Here is a 23,281-nt window from a genome sequence, read left to right on the forward strand (position 1 = left end):
AAATGACTTTCGAATTGTTTTTATTTATTAAAAACATCAAGCATTTTCATCGTACCTGTATTTATTAATTTTTTTGGTAACGAACGGCGCGTCACGCTTCCGATCCCAATGTCGTTGTATTTTAAGTAAATTTACATTTACTACGTTTCTCGTAACGGTATGTTTGATCAAATTGGCCTCGTTCATCATTAAAAACAAAAATTAATACAGCCCCAGTTTTCTTTCAGTTATTCATTCTTCCGGTGAGATCTTCCTTCTGTTTTCCACAGCTGAATCACTTTCTGTTGGGCTTGGGCATCATGAGCAAGAGGAAAGCTCCGCAGGAGAAGCTCAACAGCGGTATCACGGATTTCCTCATCGGTACAGTGTTACTGTTGGGTTACTACGGAGATTGCGTGTTAGATGTTAGTCAGTAAACTGACCAAATTTCCAGTTACCATAACTACTTCCGTTGCAAAGTTTAATGAACAGGGAATTATTTTAAACACCTCTTGGGAAGAGGAACTTTTGTGGAGCCACAATCGTGGAAAAACGAAGAGCGAATCATGAGAGAATAAGTTGATCGTGAAAAGGAGATTTAACGATTTGTGACGGAATGAGGTGAAATCTATAATTTCAATAGAACGTGTTGGATTCGTGCGCTGGACTGTTTCCACCAATCAGGAAGCAGGACCTTTGGCCGCTCTAAGTGTCCCTTCTCTGATTGGAGGAAAACTCCTTGGGCTGGGTAGGTCGAGTTGGCTTGTACAATGAAGGTGGGACAGATCGAAACGACTTTAATTCTTCAGACACCAAGTGAAAACAATGTAATCGGTCACGTTACGGTTACACCTTCGGCCCAAACGGCTGAGCGCCTTTTTTGGAGATGGGAGAAGCGAAACTAATTCTGATGAGTCCTTGGGGTCGATGTATATTTATTCCGCCACGTGTGCGTACGTTATAGATGGATGTGTCCTTAACCTGCTATTTCATTGCGGGCCAAATGTTTGATGCTGAAAGTGAAAGAGCAGCTCGGTGGCTTTACAAGTGTGCAGTGACTAATTCCACCTCTCTCCCCGTTTCATCAATTAAAAAAAAGTTATGGCTTTATTATGCAAAATATTGGGACCTGCAGTGGGACATGAAACGTCAAACATTTCCCCCTCTTGTTTTTTGTCATTTGCATGAATTGCTTTGGATAGTGGGGTTAATTGGGATAGTGTTTCCATGACATAGAGGAATGTTAGGTGCTGGGGATGGGTGGGAATAATAAAAATAGGGATTACATGATTCAATGGGCAGTCTTGGATCCTGGTGTTGGTTTAGCGGTTAGGGTGCCGGCTTGGGATCCTAGGATTCTGGGTTCGAATCCCGGTCGATCGCTGAATTAACACCAGGGGGGCTGACTCGGCCTGGTGTTGGCTTAGCGGTTAGGGTGCTGGCTTGGAATCCTGGGTTCGAATCCCGGTTGATCGCTGAATTGATGCCAGGGGGGTTGACTCGGCCTGTCATCCTTCCGAGGTCGGCAAATTGAGTACCAGTTAACTGGTAATTCTCTGTGTGTCGCAAGAGGTGATTGACAAGAGGTTGGCAGCAGGAAGGGCATCCGGTCATAAAACATTGCTTCAAAAATGGGACCACGGTGCCTGAAAAAGGCCAACCCCTGCTCTGCGGGGGAAAATGGCCTCTAAAGGTGGCTATAATGGGCAGTCTTGGAGCATGTCACACAGGAGAACAATCTGAGGGTGGTAATCGATATGGAGCCAGGTGTTGACCACGGTTAAGGTGGCTGCCTTAAGATCGCAAGGTCATGAGTTTAAGCCCCTGTGAGGCCGTTGAATTAACATCAGGATCGCAGGGTCCTGGCAAAATGAGTGCCAGATTACTGGGATAATTGAACCATTCGTGTATCCTGTGTCGGAGTGGCGACCCGTCCAGAATTGTGCCCAACAGCCAAGAAACTGCTTCGGCAGCCATATGCCTCTGAAGATGCAAAAAGGAGTGGTCTTCAATCGATATGAAGGGTAATCAGACAGCACAGTGCCAGGCAGGTAGGTACAGGCAAAGTTCAAGCTAACGGTTTAAGGTTGTATTCGTAGGGAGATCAATTACAAATCAAAAGATTAACATTGTACAGGAATTTAGTGAGTCCTCCATCGAGGATATTGCATTAATTGTTGGTCACCACATCGGAGCAAGGAAATAGATCACATGGGGTGTCAATAATTTTGTCAATGCAATTTCTTTTTATTTTCTGAATCAAAAACAAAGGTTCTGTAATATTAACAGTGAAATAAAGAATTGTGGAGACCAAATACTTTTGTCAATTTCAACTTAATTTTAGAGAAAATTGTGTTATTTGAAAAAGGTGTGAGGGGGCCAATATTTTTGGCCATGACTGTAATTACCACAAGATCTGCCTGCAACCCTCTTATGGTTAAACTGCCAAAATCAAGACTCTCTGCTCACCTTCACTCCTTCATTCCTCTTTTCTCCCGCCTCTGGAACAAACTCCCTCACTCTCTTCAATCCCACTCCTCCCTCCAGGTCTTTAAAACAGCTGTTCACCACCATCTCTTATCTACCACCACACAAAACCTTGATCTTTTCTACCCCCGCTAATTTCACCCCAAATCCTACACTTTTTTGAAATACCAACTTCTGTCCTGGATGTCCTTGGTCTCCTTGTGTTTTATACCTCTCCCCCCCCCCCCCCCCTTCCCATGCCTCCTCCCCCCAGGCCCTCTCCCTCCCGCGCTTCTCCCTGCTCTCAGGTGTTGTGTTTGTGTGCTTCCCCTTCTCTCCCCATCTTGTCTTCCGCTCCCTCTTTTTGTATGTTTTGTTTGTCTGGTTGATTTGTTTGTGAAATAAATGTTAGCTCTTTCACGAGCCTCGATTCAGTATACAAAAAAAATAAAAAAAATAGAGGTGGTTCAGTGTAGAACAACTGGATGGATTTGATTCCAGGATATTGGCATGACTTGTAGGTATGTTGCATGTGGATGGGTGATGGAATCTGGTGTCTGTGCAGCATTGGCATGATGGGCCGAATGGCCTATGCCAAATTGCAATGTTACCTCAGTCACAAAAAGGTGGAAGGAAGTTATGTTTTCACCCCTGTCTGTCTGTCTGTCTGTCTGTTTGTCTGTCTGTGAGCAGGATATCTCAAAACGTTTTTCACATTTTCGGACAAAACTTGGTGGACAGGTTCGGTGTGTGACGAGGACAAATTGATTCGGGTTTGTTGAAGATCCGACCTACCAGTAGATACAAAACGTAAACTTTTCAATCTGGCGGAGGTATGCGCTCCACGGAGTGCCGTTCTAGTTATTCCTTGTTATTTATCTCTGAAATATCGAGTGTTTGTCGATTCCCAAGCTGATTATAAACTGCCAGATTGGTGCATCGGGCAAAGGTTCAAAAGTGTCGCCACTTGGATGTACGGTAAGCCGGGCATCCCGTGTGCGAGCATTAGTTGGTGGATGTTAAAGATCCCATGGTGTTTTTCATTCACCAAGAGTCGGTGAGTTATCGCCAGCATCCCGAACAAATGTCTAATTCCCGCCCGAATCACCTTAAGTCAACTTTTAGGCCAGACTAGCTGATTTTTATATTGTAACGGTTTTGAGAAGTGGGTAACGAATTTGAGAAGTGTAACGGTTTTTGAGGAGTGCAACAATTTTGGAGGAAGTGTAACGAATGTAAAAAGTATGGTTTTGGTATGTGTAACACCCTCGTAATGTAAATAATGGTCGCAGCCGTCCTCCTAGTTAATTCCATGAAACTTACACGCAGGTCACGATATATCTTTTTAAATAGTGTATTTCCTTATTCTATGTAGGCTAAATATGTGTTTCCCACTAGATTGACTTTGCATTGTATCAAACAAAATAAGCGTAGGCCCTTGCAATTTCCCCAAACATCTCCGCTCTCCAAAGTTCCTTTCAAAAGGGGTGCGAGTGGTGTTCAATCCCGCAAGCCGCCATTGCCCATGTGCTAATCTCGGAGAAGAAAGGCGTGTCTCCACCTCGTCATAGAGGGGAGGAGTGAGCCAAGTCCACTTGGCCAACCAGCACCGCGGTTAGCGACCCGGTAGGCGTGCCCTCGCAGCCGGCGGCTTGATTCCGCCCCGAGTGATAAAAGCGACTGTAAGGGACTGCTTCACCAGATGACCTGGGAGATGAGCGAAGAGGCGACACCAAGAGGAGCGGTGAGATGCGAAACGCTCCAAGCCAAAGAGGAGAGGTACTCGGAAAGGAAACCAGCTTTGGAGAGACGCGCTGAAAGGAGGGAGACGGCTCCACCAGAAGGAGAGGAGCAGGTGTGCCCGAGCCAGCGCGTGACGTCTAAAGCATCGGCAGCGGATACGCGACGAAGGGTTTTCCCGCCAAAAACCGCGAGGAATTGAGAGCTGCTGCCTCCGACCCTCCTCCCTCTCCAGCAATCCACCTCAAGCCCTACCTGCCTGCAATATCCCCCGTGTAAGTGTGAACGTCGTCTGTCCTACTCGTTGTCTTGGGGTTAAGTAAAATGAATAGTGTAAGTTAACGATTCGCTGTGTGACTGCTTCTTCCATCCATTGCTTGTGTGTGTATAATAAATCTGTTCTTCCTCCGTACTCTGTCTTCTTCTCTTTTCATTCTCTTTCGGTCGCTTTAGAGGTTTCCCGATTGAATATCTGTGGTGCGATCTGGTCAACGTCGGGTGGAATCGGGTTCTAATCGGGGAGTAACTGTTCGGACGCGGTAATACCAACCGCTCGGTAAAATAACATCTAAAACCGCGTCTGTAACAATTGGTTGTCAGGAGTTGGATTCGGACCTGGGACTAAATTTGTTAGGCCCAAATTTTGGAACACCAATTGTACTATTAGAGTAACAATTGGTGTCTGGGAGTGAGATTCGGGGCCCGAACCAAATTTTTTTAAAAACACCTAGAAAAAATTTGGTCAAAATTACGAGCTGCCAAAATTTTGTTGTTTTATAAAACCCGAATTTTGAGATCGCGCCATGGACAATCAAGGCGATCGGATGTCGGTGGGGGAGATAGACGGGTTTGGGGTAACCCAGGACTTAGGGGAAGAAAGGGAGGAGGAGAGCAATGAGGTGGTTGAGGGTGTATCAGACGCACAAAATGGCGCTCTCGCGCACGAGGTTTCAGGCGCGCAAAAAGGCGCCTCGCACGAGCGCGCGGTAGCCGAGCCCGCTGTATCAGCGGGCTTTAACATGCAGCCGTTTGACATGCAGCAGTTCATGGCACAGTTTAGCGAATACATGGCACAGTCGAAGTCCGACAACGAAAAAAGAGCCAGGGAAATGGAGAAAATGGAAAACAGAATGGGGGAGCGACTAGGAAATCAAATCGGGGAATTAGACAAGAAATTTGGGAAGTTAGACAATAATTTTGAGGGGTTAGACAACGGGATAAAAGAGGTAAAGAATGGGTTAACGGGGGTGGAAAATAGAATGGCTGCCCAGGAGAATCAGTTAGAGGGGGTAAAAAATGGGTTAATGGGGTTAGAAAATAGGATGGAAGGCAAATTGCGGGAGATAGGGGAGCAATCCGCCCGAGGAATTAAACAAATGGGAGAGCAGATAGAGGAGGTAAAAATCGGGGTAGAAACCAAATTGGATGCTCAGAGGGATGAATTGGGACAGATGAGGGTGGCATCTACAAAGGGGATGGAGGAGATACGACGAGGGGTAAGTGAGGAGGTTTCGGGGCTACGCGAGGAGGTAAAGCGAGGTGAGAAGCGTATGGAGAAAGAGGTGAGAAATAATACGGCGAAGTTACAAGGGGGAATAGAAGATCTGACGGAGGAGGTGGAACAGCTGACAGAGGGACAGACGGAGTTAGTGGAGCAGGTTCAAAAGAACATTGCGGTACTAGGAGGGTTAAAGGCGACACAAAAAGAAATTAAAAACGAATTAATAGCGACACAGAGGCAATGTCAGATGGTACGTGAGGAACTGACAATGAGGGTGGACGAGGTGACAGAGATAATGGAGACAAAGGACCGGCAGGTGAGGATGCACATAGAGACGGTCACGGTAGCCTTCGAGGACGAACTTGAGGAGACGCACCGAGAAATAAAAGAGGTGAAGCAAAAATTAGAGGAAGTGGAAGAAGAGGTGAGTGAAATTAAGAAGAGACGGACAGAAACTAAAAGAGAAATCCAGGAGGAGGTGATGGAATATGTGCAAGGTCGGTGCTCAACTCATAATGTGATGCTCACTAACCAAATAAAGAGTTTGCAGGTGGCAAAGGAGGTGCGGAGACGAGGTACGGAGGTGAGTGGCAATGTATATGATGTGAGGAAAGCTTCAGTCGGCTTGGGGATTGGTTTGGATCCGGGTGTTCGTGAGAGGCCGTTGGTGAAGTGTGCGACAGGTCTGGTGTGCGAAAAAAGAGGTGTGCGAGAATGTCCGACCATGGGGTGTGTGAGGAAAAAGTGCGCGCCGACCAGTGAGTGTGCTGTCAGGAGTGAGTCGGTCGTAGCGCGTGTGCGAGGGGGTACATGGAAGCGCGGTGTGGTGAGTGTTACGGAGGAGGTAACGAAAGAGTGTGCGCAAGAGGATGCGCGAGAAAGGTGTGTAACGGACAGGTGCATGGGGAAAGAGTGCGCTGTCAAGAGTGAAGGAGAATGCACGCCTGTGGTGAGAGTTACAGAGGATGTAACGAAAGAGTGTGCGCGAGAGGATGCGCGAGAAAGGTGTGTAACGGACGGGTGCATGAGGAAAGAGTGCGCTGTAGAGAGTAAGGGTGAGTGCGCGACCGAGAGTGGAGGTGAGAGTAGTGAGAGTGACACGGAGCGTGAGTTGGTTGTGACAGGTGAGCGAGGATGTACACCTGGAATGGAAGGATGCACACCTGGAATGGTAGAGCGTGTGTGGGAATGCACACTTGAGTTGGTCGTGAGGCACGTGGTTGGGTGTGCGAGTGAACGCACACCTGTGATGGTCACAGAGGAGGTGACCGAGGAAGGGGCGCGAAGAGGTGTGTTGGTGAGGTGTGCGAGCGACGAATGTGTGCCAAGGTGTTCGGTGGTCAGGTGTGTGACCAAGTCGGTGAGCGGAATGAGTGTACCGAGGTGTGTAAGGAAAGGTATGAGGAGCATGGGAACAGCTGGAGGTATGAGCAAGAAAGGGGTAGCATATGCGTTTAAGCATGCAGGTGAGGCATCGACGGTAACCGGGTTAGAGGTTAGAACGACTTATAGCCGAATCGAGCCCTCGGTGCGCGTCGGGCAGCTTCGCGTGCCGCGAGGACCAGCGGGGATCCGAACCACGGCGGTTTCGAAAGAACCGCCGTACGCGATCCACGCTGTGCCTCGCTTGGAACGGCCGCGTCCGGGCTCCACTAGGCGGAGCGGGCAGCCCGATAGGAAGGGTCGTCATGGCGACCACTTTCTATTGAGACGTGCCGGCAGGTCGAGATCGGGACATTGGATGGCTCCACGCCGAGGTGGTGCGTGGGATCTCGGCACGGGTAAGCCCCCGTCCCTGCACCGAGTGCGGGACGTATCCAGCCGCTGGCACAAAACAACCCGTATTCATTGCTCGGCTGTACGAAGCCGGGTTGTAGACGTGAATTGGCGCACCGAGAGGATGTAATAAGTAGACGGGTGATGAGGATAGTGTTTTGGCCCCGAAATTAGAAAAAAAAAGCAAAATTTGATGATGGTACGGTAATTAGCAGTAAATGGCAAATTTTTGATTGGTTGGATTTAGGTGTGCGAAATTGATAGCAGGACCTCCCCGATGTGGTGGGATGGCAAATCCACCATCCCTCACAGTGGGGGCAAATGCGCAATAGTTTATGGGGTGGCTATGACAACCGAGCCAGGGAGGGCTTGGTTATATTGATAGGGATCTAGCGAAGATGACATTAGGTAACGTTAAGGTTTAGATAGCGACTGATACCTGTAGTGGGGACGCAGGTAGTTTAGTGTGGTTGATAATGACGTGGGAGCGCAATAGTTTAAAGGGACGACTGGGAAGCGCAAGTTTCAGAAGGGAGTAGTTAGCTGAGGTGATGCCGTGTGTGTGAAGATTGAACAGGTGAGAATTGAACAGGTGTGATTGCACAGGTGTGCAACTGAACAGGTGAATGGAGCAGTGTATGAGGGAGTAGTGGTGATTGTGTGTTGTGCTGACCAAATGGTCCAGGAAGAAAGGAGGGTGCAGGTGGCACCAGGTGTGAGGGCACAGGTGTGCAACAGCAGGTATGGAGAATGGTAGTGTGGAATAAATGGAGTATTGGAATAGATGGTCGTGGAGTGAGTATGGTGGAAATTGTGGAGTGGAGTGGATGGTGCGAAGGTGTGAATGGGGGAAGAGTGGACCCCCATCACGGATACCCGGGGCGGGTAGTGTAAGTGTTAGGTAGAGGGTACAGGTAAATTGTGGTTGGATATTGGCATCTGTGGTGCGGGTGAAAGAATGGTCTTTGGATGGGTGCATTAGTGATGTGGAAATGGCTGGGCGTGTAGCCTGTTAGTGTGTGTAGTTGGTTGGGCGCTCCACCACTGTGAGGATGTCGGCCAGGTGAGGCCGCAGGTGGGCTCTGGGAGCCGGTAGTAGTTGTTGTGGATGGGGCCTGAGGATCCGGAGGACGGACCCGGGTAGCCCAGTGCCAGAGGGCACCAAGGGGTGACAGAGCCAGGAGAGGGCCTTCCCCAGTTAGTTAGGTTAGGGTGAGGAGCTAGGTAAGCTCGGGTGGCAACTGCAGTGGTGGAGGTGTGCAGGTGGGTAGACCTGCTGGGAGAGCTACACGTCGCAGCCCAGAAATTGTGCGAAGGCACCGGGAGATGAATCGGGGGAGTGAGACCCCAAATTGAGAAGCACCACAGTTTGGTCAATGGGAATTGGTTTTTAGAACCCATAGTGTAAGTTGGCCAATGGATTGGCAGGGAAAGACCCCGGGTAGTGTAAAGTGTGTTAAAGTCATTTAGAGGATAGTTAGGATGAAGTCTCCTCGCACCATCTGCATCCACTCACCTGAGGTGACAGGTACTCCACACCATGCCATGTTTTGATTATTTTTTATGATGCAAATGTTTGGATTGTGAGACGCATCATGACGTGGGTGTGACATTGTGCTTTGATGTTCCATCTCTGCCTCCTTATGAGGATTGATGACGAATTGGGTGATGGCAAATTTTGGTTAGAGGGATTGTGGTGACGAATTTGGTATAGAGGAAATATGGGGAAGACGTGACAGTAGTGACGAATTTGTAAATGGGTAGATTTTGTAAATATGGGGTAAGGGCAAGGGTAGTGTAGGTGACAGGGGGGTGACGTACGGTAGGGACGAGCTTTCTCACTTCGCCCTCCGTACGCATTTCGCCTTGCATTGCCTTATTGACGTGTACCCTTGTGACCTTACCCCTCGCTCAATTGTCTTTCTTTTGTCTCCCACATGACCTGTGCGCCATTGGGTGCCGAGGGGAGCGTGCCTGAGGTGGCCATTGTGCGCCCGAGATTCCCAGAACCAGCATGCATTGCGTTGATGTACCACTTTATGGACCGCTGTTCTGCGGCCAAGTACCACTTGATGGACCCCAGGTTCTGGGGCAGGGCACCTCTGTTGGAGACCGGCCATAGTGGCCAGGGAATCTTGCTTGCGGACCTCGGTAAGGTGGCACCTATGCCAAACAGGTGGACCACCCTTAGTTGGCCCCTGAGGCCCTAAATAAAAAACGAACACAAGTTGTGCTTTATTATTATTTCCAAGTAGGCCGCATGAAGCCAGAAGACGTCGGGAAGAACATCGGCCCAGCAGAGAAAGAGAAGACCACCACCAGTTGCTTTGTTGTGTTTATTAAGAACCATGGTGACTGCGCACCGAGTGGTGCTTTTGGTGCTTTTGGGTGCTTTGGTGGTATTGGTACTGGTGCATCGATGCAATGCGTGCTGTCTCCTCCCTCCCAACAGGAATTTCTTTTTCTTGTTCCCTAAAAAGAGAAAAAAAACAAAAAAACACAGGTCCTGGGTTGCGTTGTAAATAAGAAATCACGTCATTGTAAATAATGCTCCCCACCGTAAATGTATAGTTTGAGAATAATTCCGTAATTCGGTTAGCTGTAGGCTTGAGTCTGTTAGACAGGGTGCAATGCAATAGGGGGACATACTTATTTGTGTTTTAAGATTGTCACACTCAGGGTCAGGTTAATTGTAGAGGGAATTACACCTACGTGTCACACTAAGTTAAAGTTTTGTAGGCCCGAGAGCGGGCCTGAAGAAAGGAGGGTGCAGTGTAACGGTTTTGAGAAGTGGGTAACGAATTTGAGAAGTGTAACGGTTTTTGAGGAGTGTAACAATTTTGGAGGAAGTGTAACGAATGTAAAAAGTATGGTTTTGGTATGTGTAACACCCTCGTAATGTAAATAATGGTCGCAGCCGTCCTCCTAGTTAATTCCATGAAACTTACACGCAGGTCACGATATATCTTTTTAAATAGTGTATTTCCTTATTCTATGTAGGCTAAATATGTGTTTCCCACTAGATTGACTTTGCATTGTATCAAACAAAATAAGCATAGGCCCTTGCAATTTCCCCAAACATCTCCGCTCTCCAAAGTTCCTTTCAAAAGGGGTGCGAGTGGTGTTCAATCCCGCAAGCCGCCATTGCCCATGTGCTAATCTCGGAGAAGAAAGGCGTGTCTCCACCTCGTCATAGAGAGGAGGAGTGAGCCAAGTCCACTTGGCCAACCAGCACCGCGGTTAGCGACCCGGTAGGCGTGCCCTCGCAGCCGGCGGCTTGATTCCGCCCCGAGTTATAAAAGCGACTGTAAGGGACTGCTTCACCAGATGACCTGGGAGATGAGCGAAGAGGTGACACCAAGAGGAGCGGTGAGATGCGAAACGCTCCAAGCCAAAGAGGAGAGGTACTCGGAAAGGAAACCAGCTTTGGAGAGACGCGCTGAAAGGAGGGAGACGGCTCCACCAGAAGGAGAGGAGCAGGTGTGCCCGAGCCAGCGCGTGACGTCTAAAGCATCGGCAGCGGATACGCGACGAAGGGTTTTCCCACCAAAAACCGCGAGGAATTGAGAGCTGCTGCCTCCGACCCTCCTCCCTCTCCAGCAATCCACCTCAAGCCCTACCTGCCTGCAATATCCCCCGTGTAAGTGTGAACGTCGTCTGTCCTACTCGTTGTCTTGGGGTTAAGTAAAATGAATAGTGTAAGTTAACGATTCGCTGTGTGACTGCTTCTTCCATCCATTGCTTGTGTGTGTATAATAAATCTGTTCTTCCTCCGTACTCTGTCTTCTTCTCTTTTCATTCTCTTTCGGTCGCTTTAGAGGTTTCCCGATTGAATATCTGTGGTGCGATCTGGTCAACGTCGGGTGGAATCGGGTTCTAATCGGGGAGTAACTGTTCGGACGCGGTAATACCAACCGCTCGGTAAAATAACATCTAAAACCGCGTCTGTAACAATATTATTATATGATTTGTCTTTCTCCAGAGGCTCATGGAGGAGCTACAACACAAATCCTACGTACATCTAACAACACCAGATTTGACTTCAGACAAACATCCCCTGAACATAATGGGAATTACGTAACTTCCTGGGATACTGCGTACCGGCTCCGCTATCTTTGTGACATCGCTTTTTTCTACGCACATAGTAGATCAAGGAATGAGGAACTTTCTCCCCTAATGGATTTCAATGTATGGGGTTGGTTTGTGACAAACTTGGGACAAAACATTCACCCTCCCTGGTGAACCCCACAAGGAAGTGTGATAATTGTGCCTGTTAAACAAGTCATAGTAGACATGCATTGTAATATATTTGATAGCATTGTACTGTCAAGCTGTTCGATCGTTGATGTAAGCGTTTCAGCACGCACTCTCCAATATCGCTGTGTCCGATCCTCTCGGTTTGCAGAACTTGCAAATTATGAGCGCAACGTCACAAGACAAGTCCACAAGTACAATGCGTACAGGTGAGAGATGCATGCTTGAGGCTCTACATTAGGAACAAATCGCAAGACGTGATGTCATGTCTGCCTGTGCCAATGCTCGTCGTTGAGTCCTCTTGTCTAATTGACTCTGTACACATTTTCTTCCTTCAGGAAAGCAGCGTCTGCCATTGCGAAATACCCACACAAAATAGAGAGTGGTGGCGAGGCAAAGAAACTGGTATGTCGATTCGAGTGGTGATGCAACGAGCCAGAGTTGTGGCTCCAAGTTGTGACATTATCACTAAATGTCCGTGTCGGTGTTTGTTGCATCCCGGCGATGGCGAGGCGTGTGAACGGTTTAGGTTGTTTACCTGCATGGCTCCAGGTCAACTGGGATGATGTGACACAAATTGTTGTGTTCACCACATTTTACCTGCATGTCGTCATCCCTCCCTTAATTTATCCCTCTTTCTCACCTGCAGGACGGTGTCGGGGACAAAATTGCAAAGAAGATTGACGAGTTTTTGACGACGGGGAAATTGCGGAAGCTGGAAAAGGTGTCCTACACAATGGTCCCATTACGAAATGCTTTCTCGGCTTTCCGTATTATTTTAATGGAACACAAAATTCACAAGAGAGAGATGACTGATAAATCCACATTCTACAGAGGGGCCCAAGGTTTCCATAGACATGGTCGCTTGGTAATCCATTGGTCTTGTTTCTGTAAGGTGATAGTGAGTTAAATGGGCTCAGGTACTCGATGTGACCACCACCTACAGCTGATCTGTGGGTGGTAGTGTGAGGGGGACTGGAGTGGGGTGTTACATTTCCCATCTGGTGTCAAATTCTGATGCCATATCTGGAAATCCCAACCTTCCATGACACCATTAAGTTCTTGATATTTTAAAAGGATGTACAAGTTCCATGCGAACTTTGACCTCCACCTGAGATATCAAAGAGCATCCATATGATGTCATGTCTTCCATCAGTTCATATGAGCTCCTCGCCATGGGCCTGTATCTCGGTGATCCCTTTTAATTGTCCCCCGTCGCACAGCGGAGCGAAAGGGGGACTATGGTTTTCCCCTCCGTCTGTGTGTCCGTCCGTCTGTCCGTGCGTGCGTGCGTAAGCGAAGGACCGCATTCGAATTTGGTGTGTGGGTGCAACCCACGTCAAAATCCAAGATGGCCGCCGCCATGTATGTCTGATGCCATGTATGTCTGAACCTTGTGAGCTGAATATCTTGAAAAATAAGCGAAGTACCAACTTCTAATCTGGTGTGTGGGTGTATCTAGGCATAAGGAAGAACGCTATTGAAAATTGGGTTGCCACGTCAAAATCCAAGATGGCCGCCGCCATGTATGTCTGAACCTTGAGATGAATATCTTGTTCTCTTTGGGTATTATTAAGCCTCCCCTATAGGATTGGGGAGACTTGTACCTGTTGTAAGGTTTGTTTCTGCAATTAGTGCCCCCAATTTTTAATGGTACCTCAGAGTTTATTTGATCTCTCGGAGTATTAAACCCACCTTGTTCTCCCTTTTTCCTGCCAATTTCCGAGCTGTATGCCTGAGCCGGCTGGAACTTTCAGAATGAAATTTGGATCAATACTGGGAATATAAAGTATACAGAGTAGACATTTTTTGGCCTAAGGTCGTGAGCTAATTATAGACATTTTTGTCCGATCAGAACGAAATTGCCCTCTCTAGATAGCCTCGAGCAAGGCACATTTATGCTTGGTTTACATGATACCCCTTCAGGTTAAAGGTCAAGGTAAAATGGTAGTCTGAAAAAATAAAACTTTGGATCACGGGTGCCAGTGGAGGCTTACCCTTGGGGATTGCTTTGTGATTACAGATGTCTAGTTACCTCCGCCATCAAAGGTGAACGGAGGTTGTGTGTTCACCTATGTTTGTCTGTGAGTGGGTTATCTCAAAAGGTTATACACCGATTCGGATGAACCTTGGTAGACAGGATGGGTGTGTGACAAGGACAAATTGATTAGATTATGGTGAAGATCCGGATTGTGATCTGGCCTAACTGTGGGATACTGATACATCATGCAGTTTCCATGGTTACATCTATGTTTACTTTTATATCATGCTTGGTGCATTTCACGTATTAATTTGGCCTGGCCGAGGTATGTGCTCTACCGAGTGCCGTCCTAGTTGAATTTGTTTTTGTCACCTTTGTCTACCTAAGCTGTCCTTGCCATCAGTGTTTTTTTTTTTTGTTTTTTTTTGTATACTGAATCGAGGCTCGTGAAAGAGCGTGCTGAAGTTTGTAGCTATAAACCTTGTTTCAGGTTTCACACTCGCGTGTATTTATTTCTTTATTAGTCCCCTACCGGTGTACACTGGAGGGGACTATAGGTTTGCACTCCGTCCCTCCGTCTGTCAGTCTGTCAGTCCGTCATGCAAAGAACAGTTTTCCGGACTTTTTTTTCTAAACTCTTAATGCTAATGATTTCAAACTTGGTACATGGTTTCCTCATGATAAGTTACAGACCAAGTTCTAACTTCACGACGTTTCGATCATTTTTGACAAAGTTATGGCACTTTGACCTTTGGGAATTTCCCCAGCAGTTTTCCGGACGACAGACTGCCGGTAGGGGACATGTATTTCAGCGCAATACTCAGAATGCTTGTTTCATTGGGTTTTTTTTCTTTCTTTTTTTTGTATACAGTGTCAACGCTCATGTAAGAGCTAACGCATTACACACGAAAACAAAAAACATACAATAAATAAATAAAGGGAGCGGGAGACAAGAGGGGGAGAGAGAGGAAAGCATACAAGCACAACATAAGTCGAGAACAGGGATGTCGGTAGATCTGTGGAAGGAAGAGGGCTGGGGGCGGCAGGGGTGAGGGAAGGGGTACTCTGGATAAAGCAAATTAACACCACTAGGAATTTCAGGAAAGAAGTTGGAGATTGAAAGAGGTGGATTTGGGGTGTTTTAATGGGGGTAGAAAAGACCAAGGTTTTGGATGGGTGAAGATAGATGGTGGTGAACAGCTGTTTTATAGACCTGGAGGGAGGAGAGGGATTGAAGAGAGTGTGGGACATTGTTCCAGAGGTGGGAGAAAAGAGGAATGAACGAGTTAAGTGTGTATTTTGAGAGGCAGAGAGTCTTGATTTTGGCAGTTTCACCAGAAGAGGGTTGCTGGAAGATCTTGTGCGTCCTGCAGGAATATTTGGGGGACAGAGCACAGAAAGAGCAAGGGGAGGGAGCAATGCTGGAGAGGAGTCGGTAGAAGACAGACCACCAACCTAACCTGCCTGCGGTGGGAGAGTGATAGGCCCTCAGAAGCAGCTTCATCGCGGGAGATACCAATGATTCTGAATGCTTTGGTTTCAACTGCGTGAAGCAGAGCTAGGTGTGAGGCAGGAGCACCAGCCCATAGGGGAGAGCAGTATTCCATCAAGCTGCAGATGAAAGTTTTGTATGTGGTGAGGAGCACAGAGATGCCAAGGAAAGACTTCGCACGACGGAGGATGCCCAGTCGGTGACTGGCTTTGGAGGCCAGCTTGGAAATCTGTTTTTCCCAGGAAAGATAATGGTAGATAGTGAGACCCAAAAGCTTGAGTGACAGAACTTCTTCGAGAGGATTGTTCAGAAAGTAGATGGGAGGGTTGTCCAGACGGTCTTTTCGGAGAGATAGTGAGAGTGTGAGATTTATCAGGATTGAAAGACATGTTTTACTTGTTTGCCCAGTTTGTGATTTTGTCCAGGTCTGCAGAGAGTGAGGAGGCTGCAGACTGCCGATCTGAGGGTTGAGATATGGAGCAGCAGATAGTGGAGTCATCAACAAAGAGATAGAGAGGATTTTCCAGAGAGTCGAAGAGATCATTAATGAAGACCAGAAAAAGCACAGGGCCCAGAACACTGCCTTGGGGAACTCCAGCCTGAACAGGAAGGGGAGATGAGAGAATTCCATTCAGGGCCACACGATGACCGACCAGAGAGGAAGTCTGCAAGCCAAGCATGGAGATTTCCATGGATACCATAGGAGGAGAGTTTGGTGAGCAGAGCTCGGTGCCAGACCCTATCAAAGGCACGTGATATGTCAAGGGAGGCAGCTCTGATTTCCTGTTTGGCATTGAGAACCTCCATCCATTGTTGAGACAGCAGAAGCAGCATGTCCAGAGTAGAGAGACCTGGTCTGAATCCAAATTGATGATCAGAGATCAAGCCATTGGAGAAGAGGAAGAGTTTAATATCCGAAGCGATGATTGATTCTATGACCTTGCTGATTATTGGGAACAGGCTGATCGGTCTGCAGTTGCAAGGATCTGCGTTGTCCTGATTTCGTTTCCATCTGTGCCCTTGGTTCATGATGTGAGGAATCCAGGTTCATATCCCATACATCAGAGGTGCTTGTTTGTCCATTGTCTACTGATCAATGTCTTTGCCATTCATATAAAAGTTAATTGATGTCTACTAATGTCCTAGTAACGTGAAAGTACACCGATGTCTAACAACGCCATTGCCCTGTGTGTGATTTTAAAAATTTTTTTAAAGACTCGTCCACATATCTTAAATCTATCAAAACAATAAAACACCCCTTTGGCTGACCGATTTTATTGTTCTTATTGTTTTGTGTTTTCCCCATGAGATCAGAGAAGATGACTCATCCTCGGCAATCAATTTGCTTGCACGCGTCTCAGGTGTCGGGTGAGTGCTCTGGCATTGAATTGTGGGCATTGGTTTATGTTCGACGTGCTTCTGGGATGGCCTTTTTTCCCGGTGAAGATTAGTAGTAGCTAGCACGAGTACCCGGCGTTGCTCGGTGCTGTTCTAATCCTGTTGGCATTTTGAAGAAATCAATTTCTCTTTTCGTATAGATAATCTGGATTTTTAAATTCTGAAATTGTATGTCGTATAACTATTGCAAGTTTGTCTGACTGAGTTAAAATTAACAATAGTTGCATTTAAAAGTGGAACTTGTCCTATTGATTATTTACAAATGTCCTCTCTGCCCATAACCCAGACCTGCTGCAGCCAGGAAGTTGGTGGAGGAGGGAATCGACAGTCTTGAAGGTTAGACGTGGGTGCTTGAGACATTTCAACATCGGGATGGGAAGATGATTGGCAGTGTTAAAGTTAAGGGCCAAAGTACCTGTCTGCATGACATGTAACCCTTGGTCACGAACCAGCTGCTCTGGAATAGTCCTTCGTGGGTACCTTAGCGGTGTTTAACGATATATTTTATAACGACTTCAGTGGAATTCCTACTTTTCTTACTTTCATTATCTTTCTCCCTCCAGCTCTCCAAAAGAATGAACATAAGTTGAACCACCACCAGAAGATCGGACTTAAGTAAGGCACTGTCCTGTAAGGTACTTGCTGCATTTTCCTGTAAAGTACTTGCTGTACTGTCCTGTAAGGCACTTTTGTGTAAGGTATTTCCTGCACTTTCCTGTAACGTCATTCCTGCACTATCCTCTAAGGTACTGTTCTGTAAGGTACTGTTCTGTAAGGTACTGTTGTCAGTGCAACAAGTACTTCACAGATCATGTAAGGTACTGTTCTATAAGGGACTGTGCTGCAAGGTACTTGCTTCACTATCCTGAAATGTACTTGCACTGTGCTGCGAGATACTGTCCTGGAAGGTACTCACAATGTCCCGTAAGGTACTGTCATGTAAGCATTGTCCTGTAAGGTACTTGCTGCATTTTTCTGGAAGGTCTTTGCTGCACTGTCCTGTAAGGTACTGTCCTGTAAGGTACTTGCTGCATTTTCCTGGAAGGTATTTGCTGCACTGTCCTGTAAGGTACCTTTGACATTGTCATGTAAGGTACTCAATGTCTGTCCTGTAAAGTACTTGCTGCACTCTCCTGTACAGTAGTTGTATCAAGCACCATTCTTGTTCACAAGAATGGAAGCTAAGCACTATAATTGTGTTTGTTGCCAAAGGTATTGGGACAGCACACGCAATATTGAAGCAAATCCAACCTGTATATCAAATGTATCTATTTTTCCCACAATGCAAAGCAACTTGCAAAATCTTGAGTTGTCCATGAGGGCCTGTTGTCCTCATTGATGGATATGGTTATGCTAAAGGGAGCATGATAATTACGGACATCCGAGACGACTTCCAACCCCATTGACACCAGCTTGCTTCATCATTTAGCGAATTCCTGTGTGCCAGGTATTTTTCAGACTTCGAATTGAGGATTCCTCGTGCGGACATGGAAAAGATGCAGGTGCGTTTGTGCTGTCAAAACACCCCCAATGTCCCCCTGGCTTTTTGGGAATCAGCACCGGTTTGTCTTCAACAAGGCCGGTGGTGCTGATTTCAATAACCTGCATATTTGTTTATATTTTGATGACTGTTTTTTTCTTCTTCCTTTTTTGAATAACCTGATAAGATAAATGTAGTTGAGAAATAAAGTGTGGTTTGTTTGTGGTTGTGAAGGAGATTATCATCCGGGAGGTGGCCAGTGTTGATGAAGACTTTATTGCGTCGATCTGTGGTTCTTTTAGAAGAGGTAACGCAAGTATTGCTGGGGCTGGGATTGGGATTTTGAGGGGAAGGGGGTTATGGGGAAAAGGCGATGGTATTTTATGGACCAGTGAATATGGACTGATGGCCGTTTGACTTCCTCTTCCTTACCATAAACAAGCCTCTGTCTTTCATGTTAACAAGCAAAGACTCATTCGCACAACAGTTGGACCTTTTCATCCTCACCTCTGGCAATGATTATCCCGAGGGTCTGCACACCTGCACAGATGAATGTGTAACTTTTGAAATGATGGGTCTGAATGCTGCGTACGGATTACCCAGAATGCCATGCTGTATTATTTATTTCACGTGTAGGTTCCCAGGCCAGTGGTGACATAGATGTGCTCCTTACGCACAAGGACTACACATCAGATGGACCAAAACAGGTACATGCTTGCAGGACCTGGATCTGCTCATATCGGACGTGTGCAACTCGGAGTGAATACTGATCCAGCTGATCCTTTAATTTAAGAAATTCAGCTTATCTATGTCGACATACTGATACATCATGCAGTTTCCATGGTTACATCCATGTTTACTTTAATATAATGCTTGGTGCATTTCACGTATTAATTTGGCCTGGATTTTGGCTTCTCAGCTCAAGGAAGAGTTGAAAGACAGAGGGAAGGCCAAATAGATGGAAAGAATTACGAGTGTATAGGAACTAGGAAGATTTTTTTTTTTTTTTTTTTTTTTTACAAATAGCTCGAGTAAACATAGCATTTGATATAAGGAGAAGATTATTTGACACGTTAAATGACCAAAGGGAGAACTTGGACTGGATGGAACATGGATGACTGTTCCACAGATGGAAGAAAAAGAGGGATTAAAGATTTGAGCTGAGCTATCAATATGGATTATGGTAGACAAGGCAGTGGCTTTGCCGACGAGCGTGTTCTTTCAAGCGCGGCTTGAGTCAGCCAGACGATCGAGAGTGCTGAGGGTGCAAGACCAGAATAGTCAGGTGTGGGACAGGAGCATGACCTGTGGCTCAGCGTCCTTCTTAGGCATTTCTCAGCAATCCAAGGCATCAAGAGGTGTGCCGGATGTGATGCAGCGGTTCCGGCTCAAAGTGGGAGGCCGTACCCCACGGAGCTCCTCATGGATGATTCGTGCGTTGTGGTTGGAGGAGCACAAAAGAGCGTTTTCCTTTTGACTTGTCAAAGCAAACTTTCATATGCGGCCTTTAGGTGTCGCACATCACATATCGTCACCTTCGTGCCATTCTTGCTCAAGTCGAAAAAAGCGTTTACGACATCATCCCAAAAAACGATTTTTTTTTTTCAGCCATCTGGATCAGTACTGAATTTAAATTCTGTTAAGTGAAGAAAACCTAGATTATCATTGCATGCAATTGTAGAGAAACATGTAACTAAGCTAAATTTATAAATAACAGAGATTATAAATCACCGTGAGCAATTTTGGCTTGAGCAAATCACCGTGAGCAATTTTGGCTTGGGCAATTATGGCACGGAGAAGTGCTAGAGACAATATTGCTCACGGTTCTACCTAAATGCTGACGACCCTTTGGAACGAATAATCAAGAAATTAATTTTTATGATACATTGACTTTGTTTTCATTTATACACTAGTTTTTTAGGTCATCTCCTTCCGGAGATAGGTCACTAATAATGCCGGTCTCGATGTCCGTCCGTCCGTTCCCACTTTTTTCAATTAGGGTTATAGAGATGGGTTAGGGTTCGTTGAATTTAATGGGAGGAGTCATTTATTTCGGTGATATACGATGAGCGGAAATGGCACGAAATGTTGAACAAATACATTTTTTTCGGCGAAAAAAACGTGTATTGACATTCTATTATGAATTGACAGTAACTAGACACAATAACCAATCACCGGATAACAAAATGTCATTTTCGATAAAATTCGACTTGAGCAAGAATGGCACGAAGGTGACGATATACTCTGTAGTACATAACACAAAATACCTGCAGAGGTAGTAACATGCGTGTTCATCCCATATATTTAAACCCCATGAGTATGGTTATATTGTTCACCTGCTGCTAGCATTGTCCTTGACCGTCCAAAATCGCACCTGTTCATTATTACTTGCTCGAAACGTTGATTGTGCCGTCCATTTGTTTTCTTGCTTTGTGCGTTCTTCAAATTCTTCGTTCTGTGGGGAATTGGGGTCACAGGGATCAAATCGGGAAAAAATTTTTTAACTCGATATTTGATATTGGGTAATTCCTGGTGAAATGTTTTGCCATCTTTGAATTTGCTTTAGGTGGGAAGCGTAGGGATTTACGATGGCACGCCATCGACTTCACTGTCGCTTTTCACTTGTGCTTGTGAAGAAGAATGAATCGCTGTTGCGGATTTAGATGAAAAGAATGTTTTCCACATTATTCCACCTTGTTAAAAAAAACAACAACTTTTGTACTGACGGAGTTCAAAGTGAGTGTCGTGGCCTTTTCTTTATTTTTCTTTCCTCCAAGCATTCTCTTTGCTGTTTGTCTTTTCCAGCCTCAACTGTTACGTGACGTCTTACAACACCTGCAGGACACAGGGTTCATTACAGATACACTTTCCCATGGAGACACCAAGTTCATGGTGAGAGCAACTTTGCGGTGCCCAGTGTACTTGTACTGAGAGCTCAACCGGCGGTCTTCGTCATTTTCAGAATACCTTTCCCTAGACCTGTTTTTGCTCCGACGAAGGGTTAACGCTCCATAAAGATGAACCGCACCTCGCTTCCACTGTGGTTTTCATGTACTATTGCCAGCGTTCGGTTGATAAAATATATTCGACCTGTCTGCCGATGCAGACCGACACCGGCTTTCACCATGACCGGTATTCCATAATACAGCGGTAGTTTTACCTGTCTCGGATTTATTAATTGTTCATGTGTTGTTTGCCCTCCAGGGTGTGTGCCAACTCCCTGGTGATTCGGATTGTGCCGAGAAGCCCCATCGCCGTTTGGACATACGGTTAGGTTTGCTATACTCATCACGCTCCGTGCACTCGTACCTACCTACATTCGCTACCTAGAATGAATTGGTCCTTGTTTTCAGGTTACTGCCCAAAGACCAGTACAGCTGTGGTGTGCTCTACTTTACGGGCAGTGACATCTTCAACAAGTCCATGCGCTCTCGTGCCCTCGAAATGGGGTTCACTCTCAACGAATACTCATTGAGGCCTATCGGCATTACCGGTTTGTACATTCATCGCCATGCATTTTTGTTAATGTGCCGCACGTGTTTTTAACCTGTAGTTTGTCGGAATGCAAATCAAATCGTGGAGCTTAAATAATGCAGGTGATCATTTTATACATAACATCATCAGCTGTCTTTACCCCTCAAAGAAAAGTTTCTGCAGCCACTTTTACCAACCAGGAAGGGTCTCTCGCCCACCCCCCAGGGGTAGAGAATTGTGGTACGCACATAGGATAGACAGAAACCATGTGTTTTACCCCTTGGGCTCAGCAACTTGTAGCCAATTCAAAGTATCATGCTTGAGTAACACAGGAAGTAGCAATGCGTTTCCACATTGTGAGCATTTATCTGGTAACGTGGGCAGGTTATGTGTTTGGCATGTCCATGGGATTAACTCATCGGTGCCCAATGTGTTATGCCCAAGGTGTACCTGGAGAACCTATTCCCATTTCCTCAGAGGAGGAAATATTTGCCTTCATCGAGTGGTCCTATCGCAGCCCAGCACAACGCAATGAATGAGACTCCGTTGTGACGTCACGGGAGCGAAAGTTGATGCAGTATGTTGATGTCAAGGGAGCGGCACAGGGAATAATCTTTTCATACAAGAGGAAGCGGCAGGTGTTGTTTGCTCCAAGCTTTGGAAGAGGCTGTTGTGGTTATAATTCAAAAGGATGACGAATGCTTGACCAATATTTGTTTTAAAAAAAGGGTTTGCTGGGATACAAGTTGTGAAGCATTTTCGCAATTTGATGGTAACATCTAAAATAAACGATTTTGTTTTTCAATATGGCGTATCTTGGAGACCGATCTAGTATTTATTTAAACTAGTACACCCGCACACTACAGGAGGGGCAAGAAGGTTCATTCCTCTTTGGGGTATATAGATTACAGTCGATCTATGGTCGGGTCTCAAGAAAATTGTGTGTGTTCATTTACCAAGTTTCTTGTGGAGAGATCGCCAAGTGGTTTAAGCATTCGAGCAAGCATTGCTTTCAAAACCGTTAAGGAACGGCTGGCTTAGCAAGCGCTAGCTAGCTGCTTGGTAAATGAGCACAACCCGGTCTTCCTCCCTTTCAGTTTTGTATCAAACAGCAGGAGTGAGTTTAAAAAGTTCACTACGAAAAATGCCACGGTAGCGACAGAAAGGGCCATGTTATTAACCCAACATTTGTGGGGTATATAGAGGACCGTAGATTTTCGCTCAGTTCTGTAAGTAAACCTTACTTCACGGATGTCGGGATTCCTCCAAATTTATTCATTTAGTGTTATAAAGAGCATTAGCGACTGTTTAAAAACCGAAGCATACGTGTTTGTGGTTTATAATATTGTTACTTCCTGTAGAAGCCGTTGCTCCCACGGAAGCGACATTATAACTATAAGCTATTTATACACATTATTACTGCAGGAAAAACGCCTTGGGGAAGTGGGACATTATTAGTATTAATATTGTTTTGTAATAACATTAATAAAATATGTGATTATCATAAATTTTGTTATTAAAAGCGTCTTTGGAAAAAGGCCACGATAAATCTTCTTCTTTGGAAAAACGCGACGATAAAGCTAATTTAACATTGATATACACCTCAACATGCAACCTCATTGACGGCAATGGCAGGGAAAACCCGCTTGGGGGAGAAAACCCTCTTGGGGAGGGGGTCAAATGAATGCGCTACAACCTTCATTATGGAACCCTTCGTCATCCTGTGAAGTTTGGTCGAGA

The 23,281-nt window shown here is 46.1% G+C and overlaps 1 protein-coding gene across 1 annotated transcript; it reads left to right on the forward strand.

The window, feature by feature from the left end:
• Nucleotides 1-259: 259 nt before the first annotated feature.
• Nucleotides 260-22,346, forward strand: POLB (DNA polymerase beta). Its single transcript, XM_068133941.2, has 14 exons — nucleotides 260-360; nucleotides 11,868-11,925; nucleotides 12,055-12,121; nucleotides 12,366-12,440; nucleotides 16,499-16,557; nucleotides 16,874-16,923; nucleotides 17,151-17,202; nucleotides 18,035-18,089; nucleotides 18,302-18,374; nucleotides 18,704-18,774; nucleotides 20,873-20,959; nucleotides 21,272-21,336; nucleotides 21,421-21,560; nucleotides 21,986-22,346. The coding sequence occupies exons 1-14, from the start codon at nucleotides 300-302 to the stop codon at nucleotides 22,078-22,080; spliced, it is 1,008 nt and encodes a 335-aa protein (XP_067990042.1). The 5' UTR covers nucleotides 260-299; the 3' UTR covers nucleotides 22,081-22,346.
• Nucleotides 22,347-23,281: the final 935 nt, after the last annotated feature.

This window comes from Myxine glutinosa, chromosome 13, assembly GCF_964187855.1.
Source record: "Myxine glutinosa chromosome 13, kmMyxGlut1.1, whole genome shotgun sequence".
Classification (NCBI taxonomy): Eukaryota; Metazoa; Chordata; class Myxini; order Myxiniformes; family Myxinidae; genus Myxine; species Myxine glutinosa.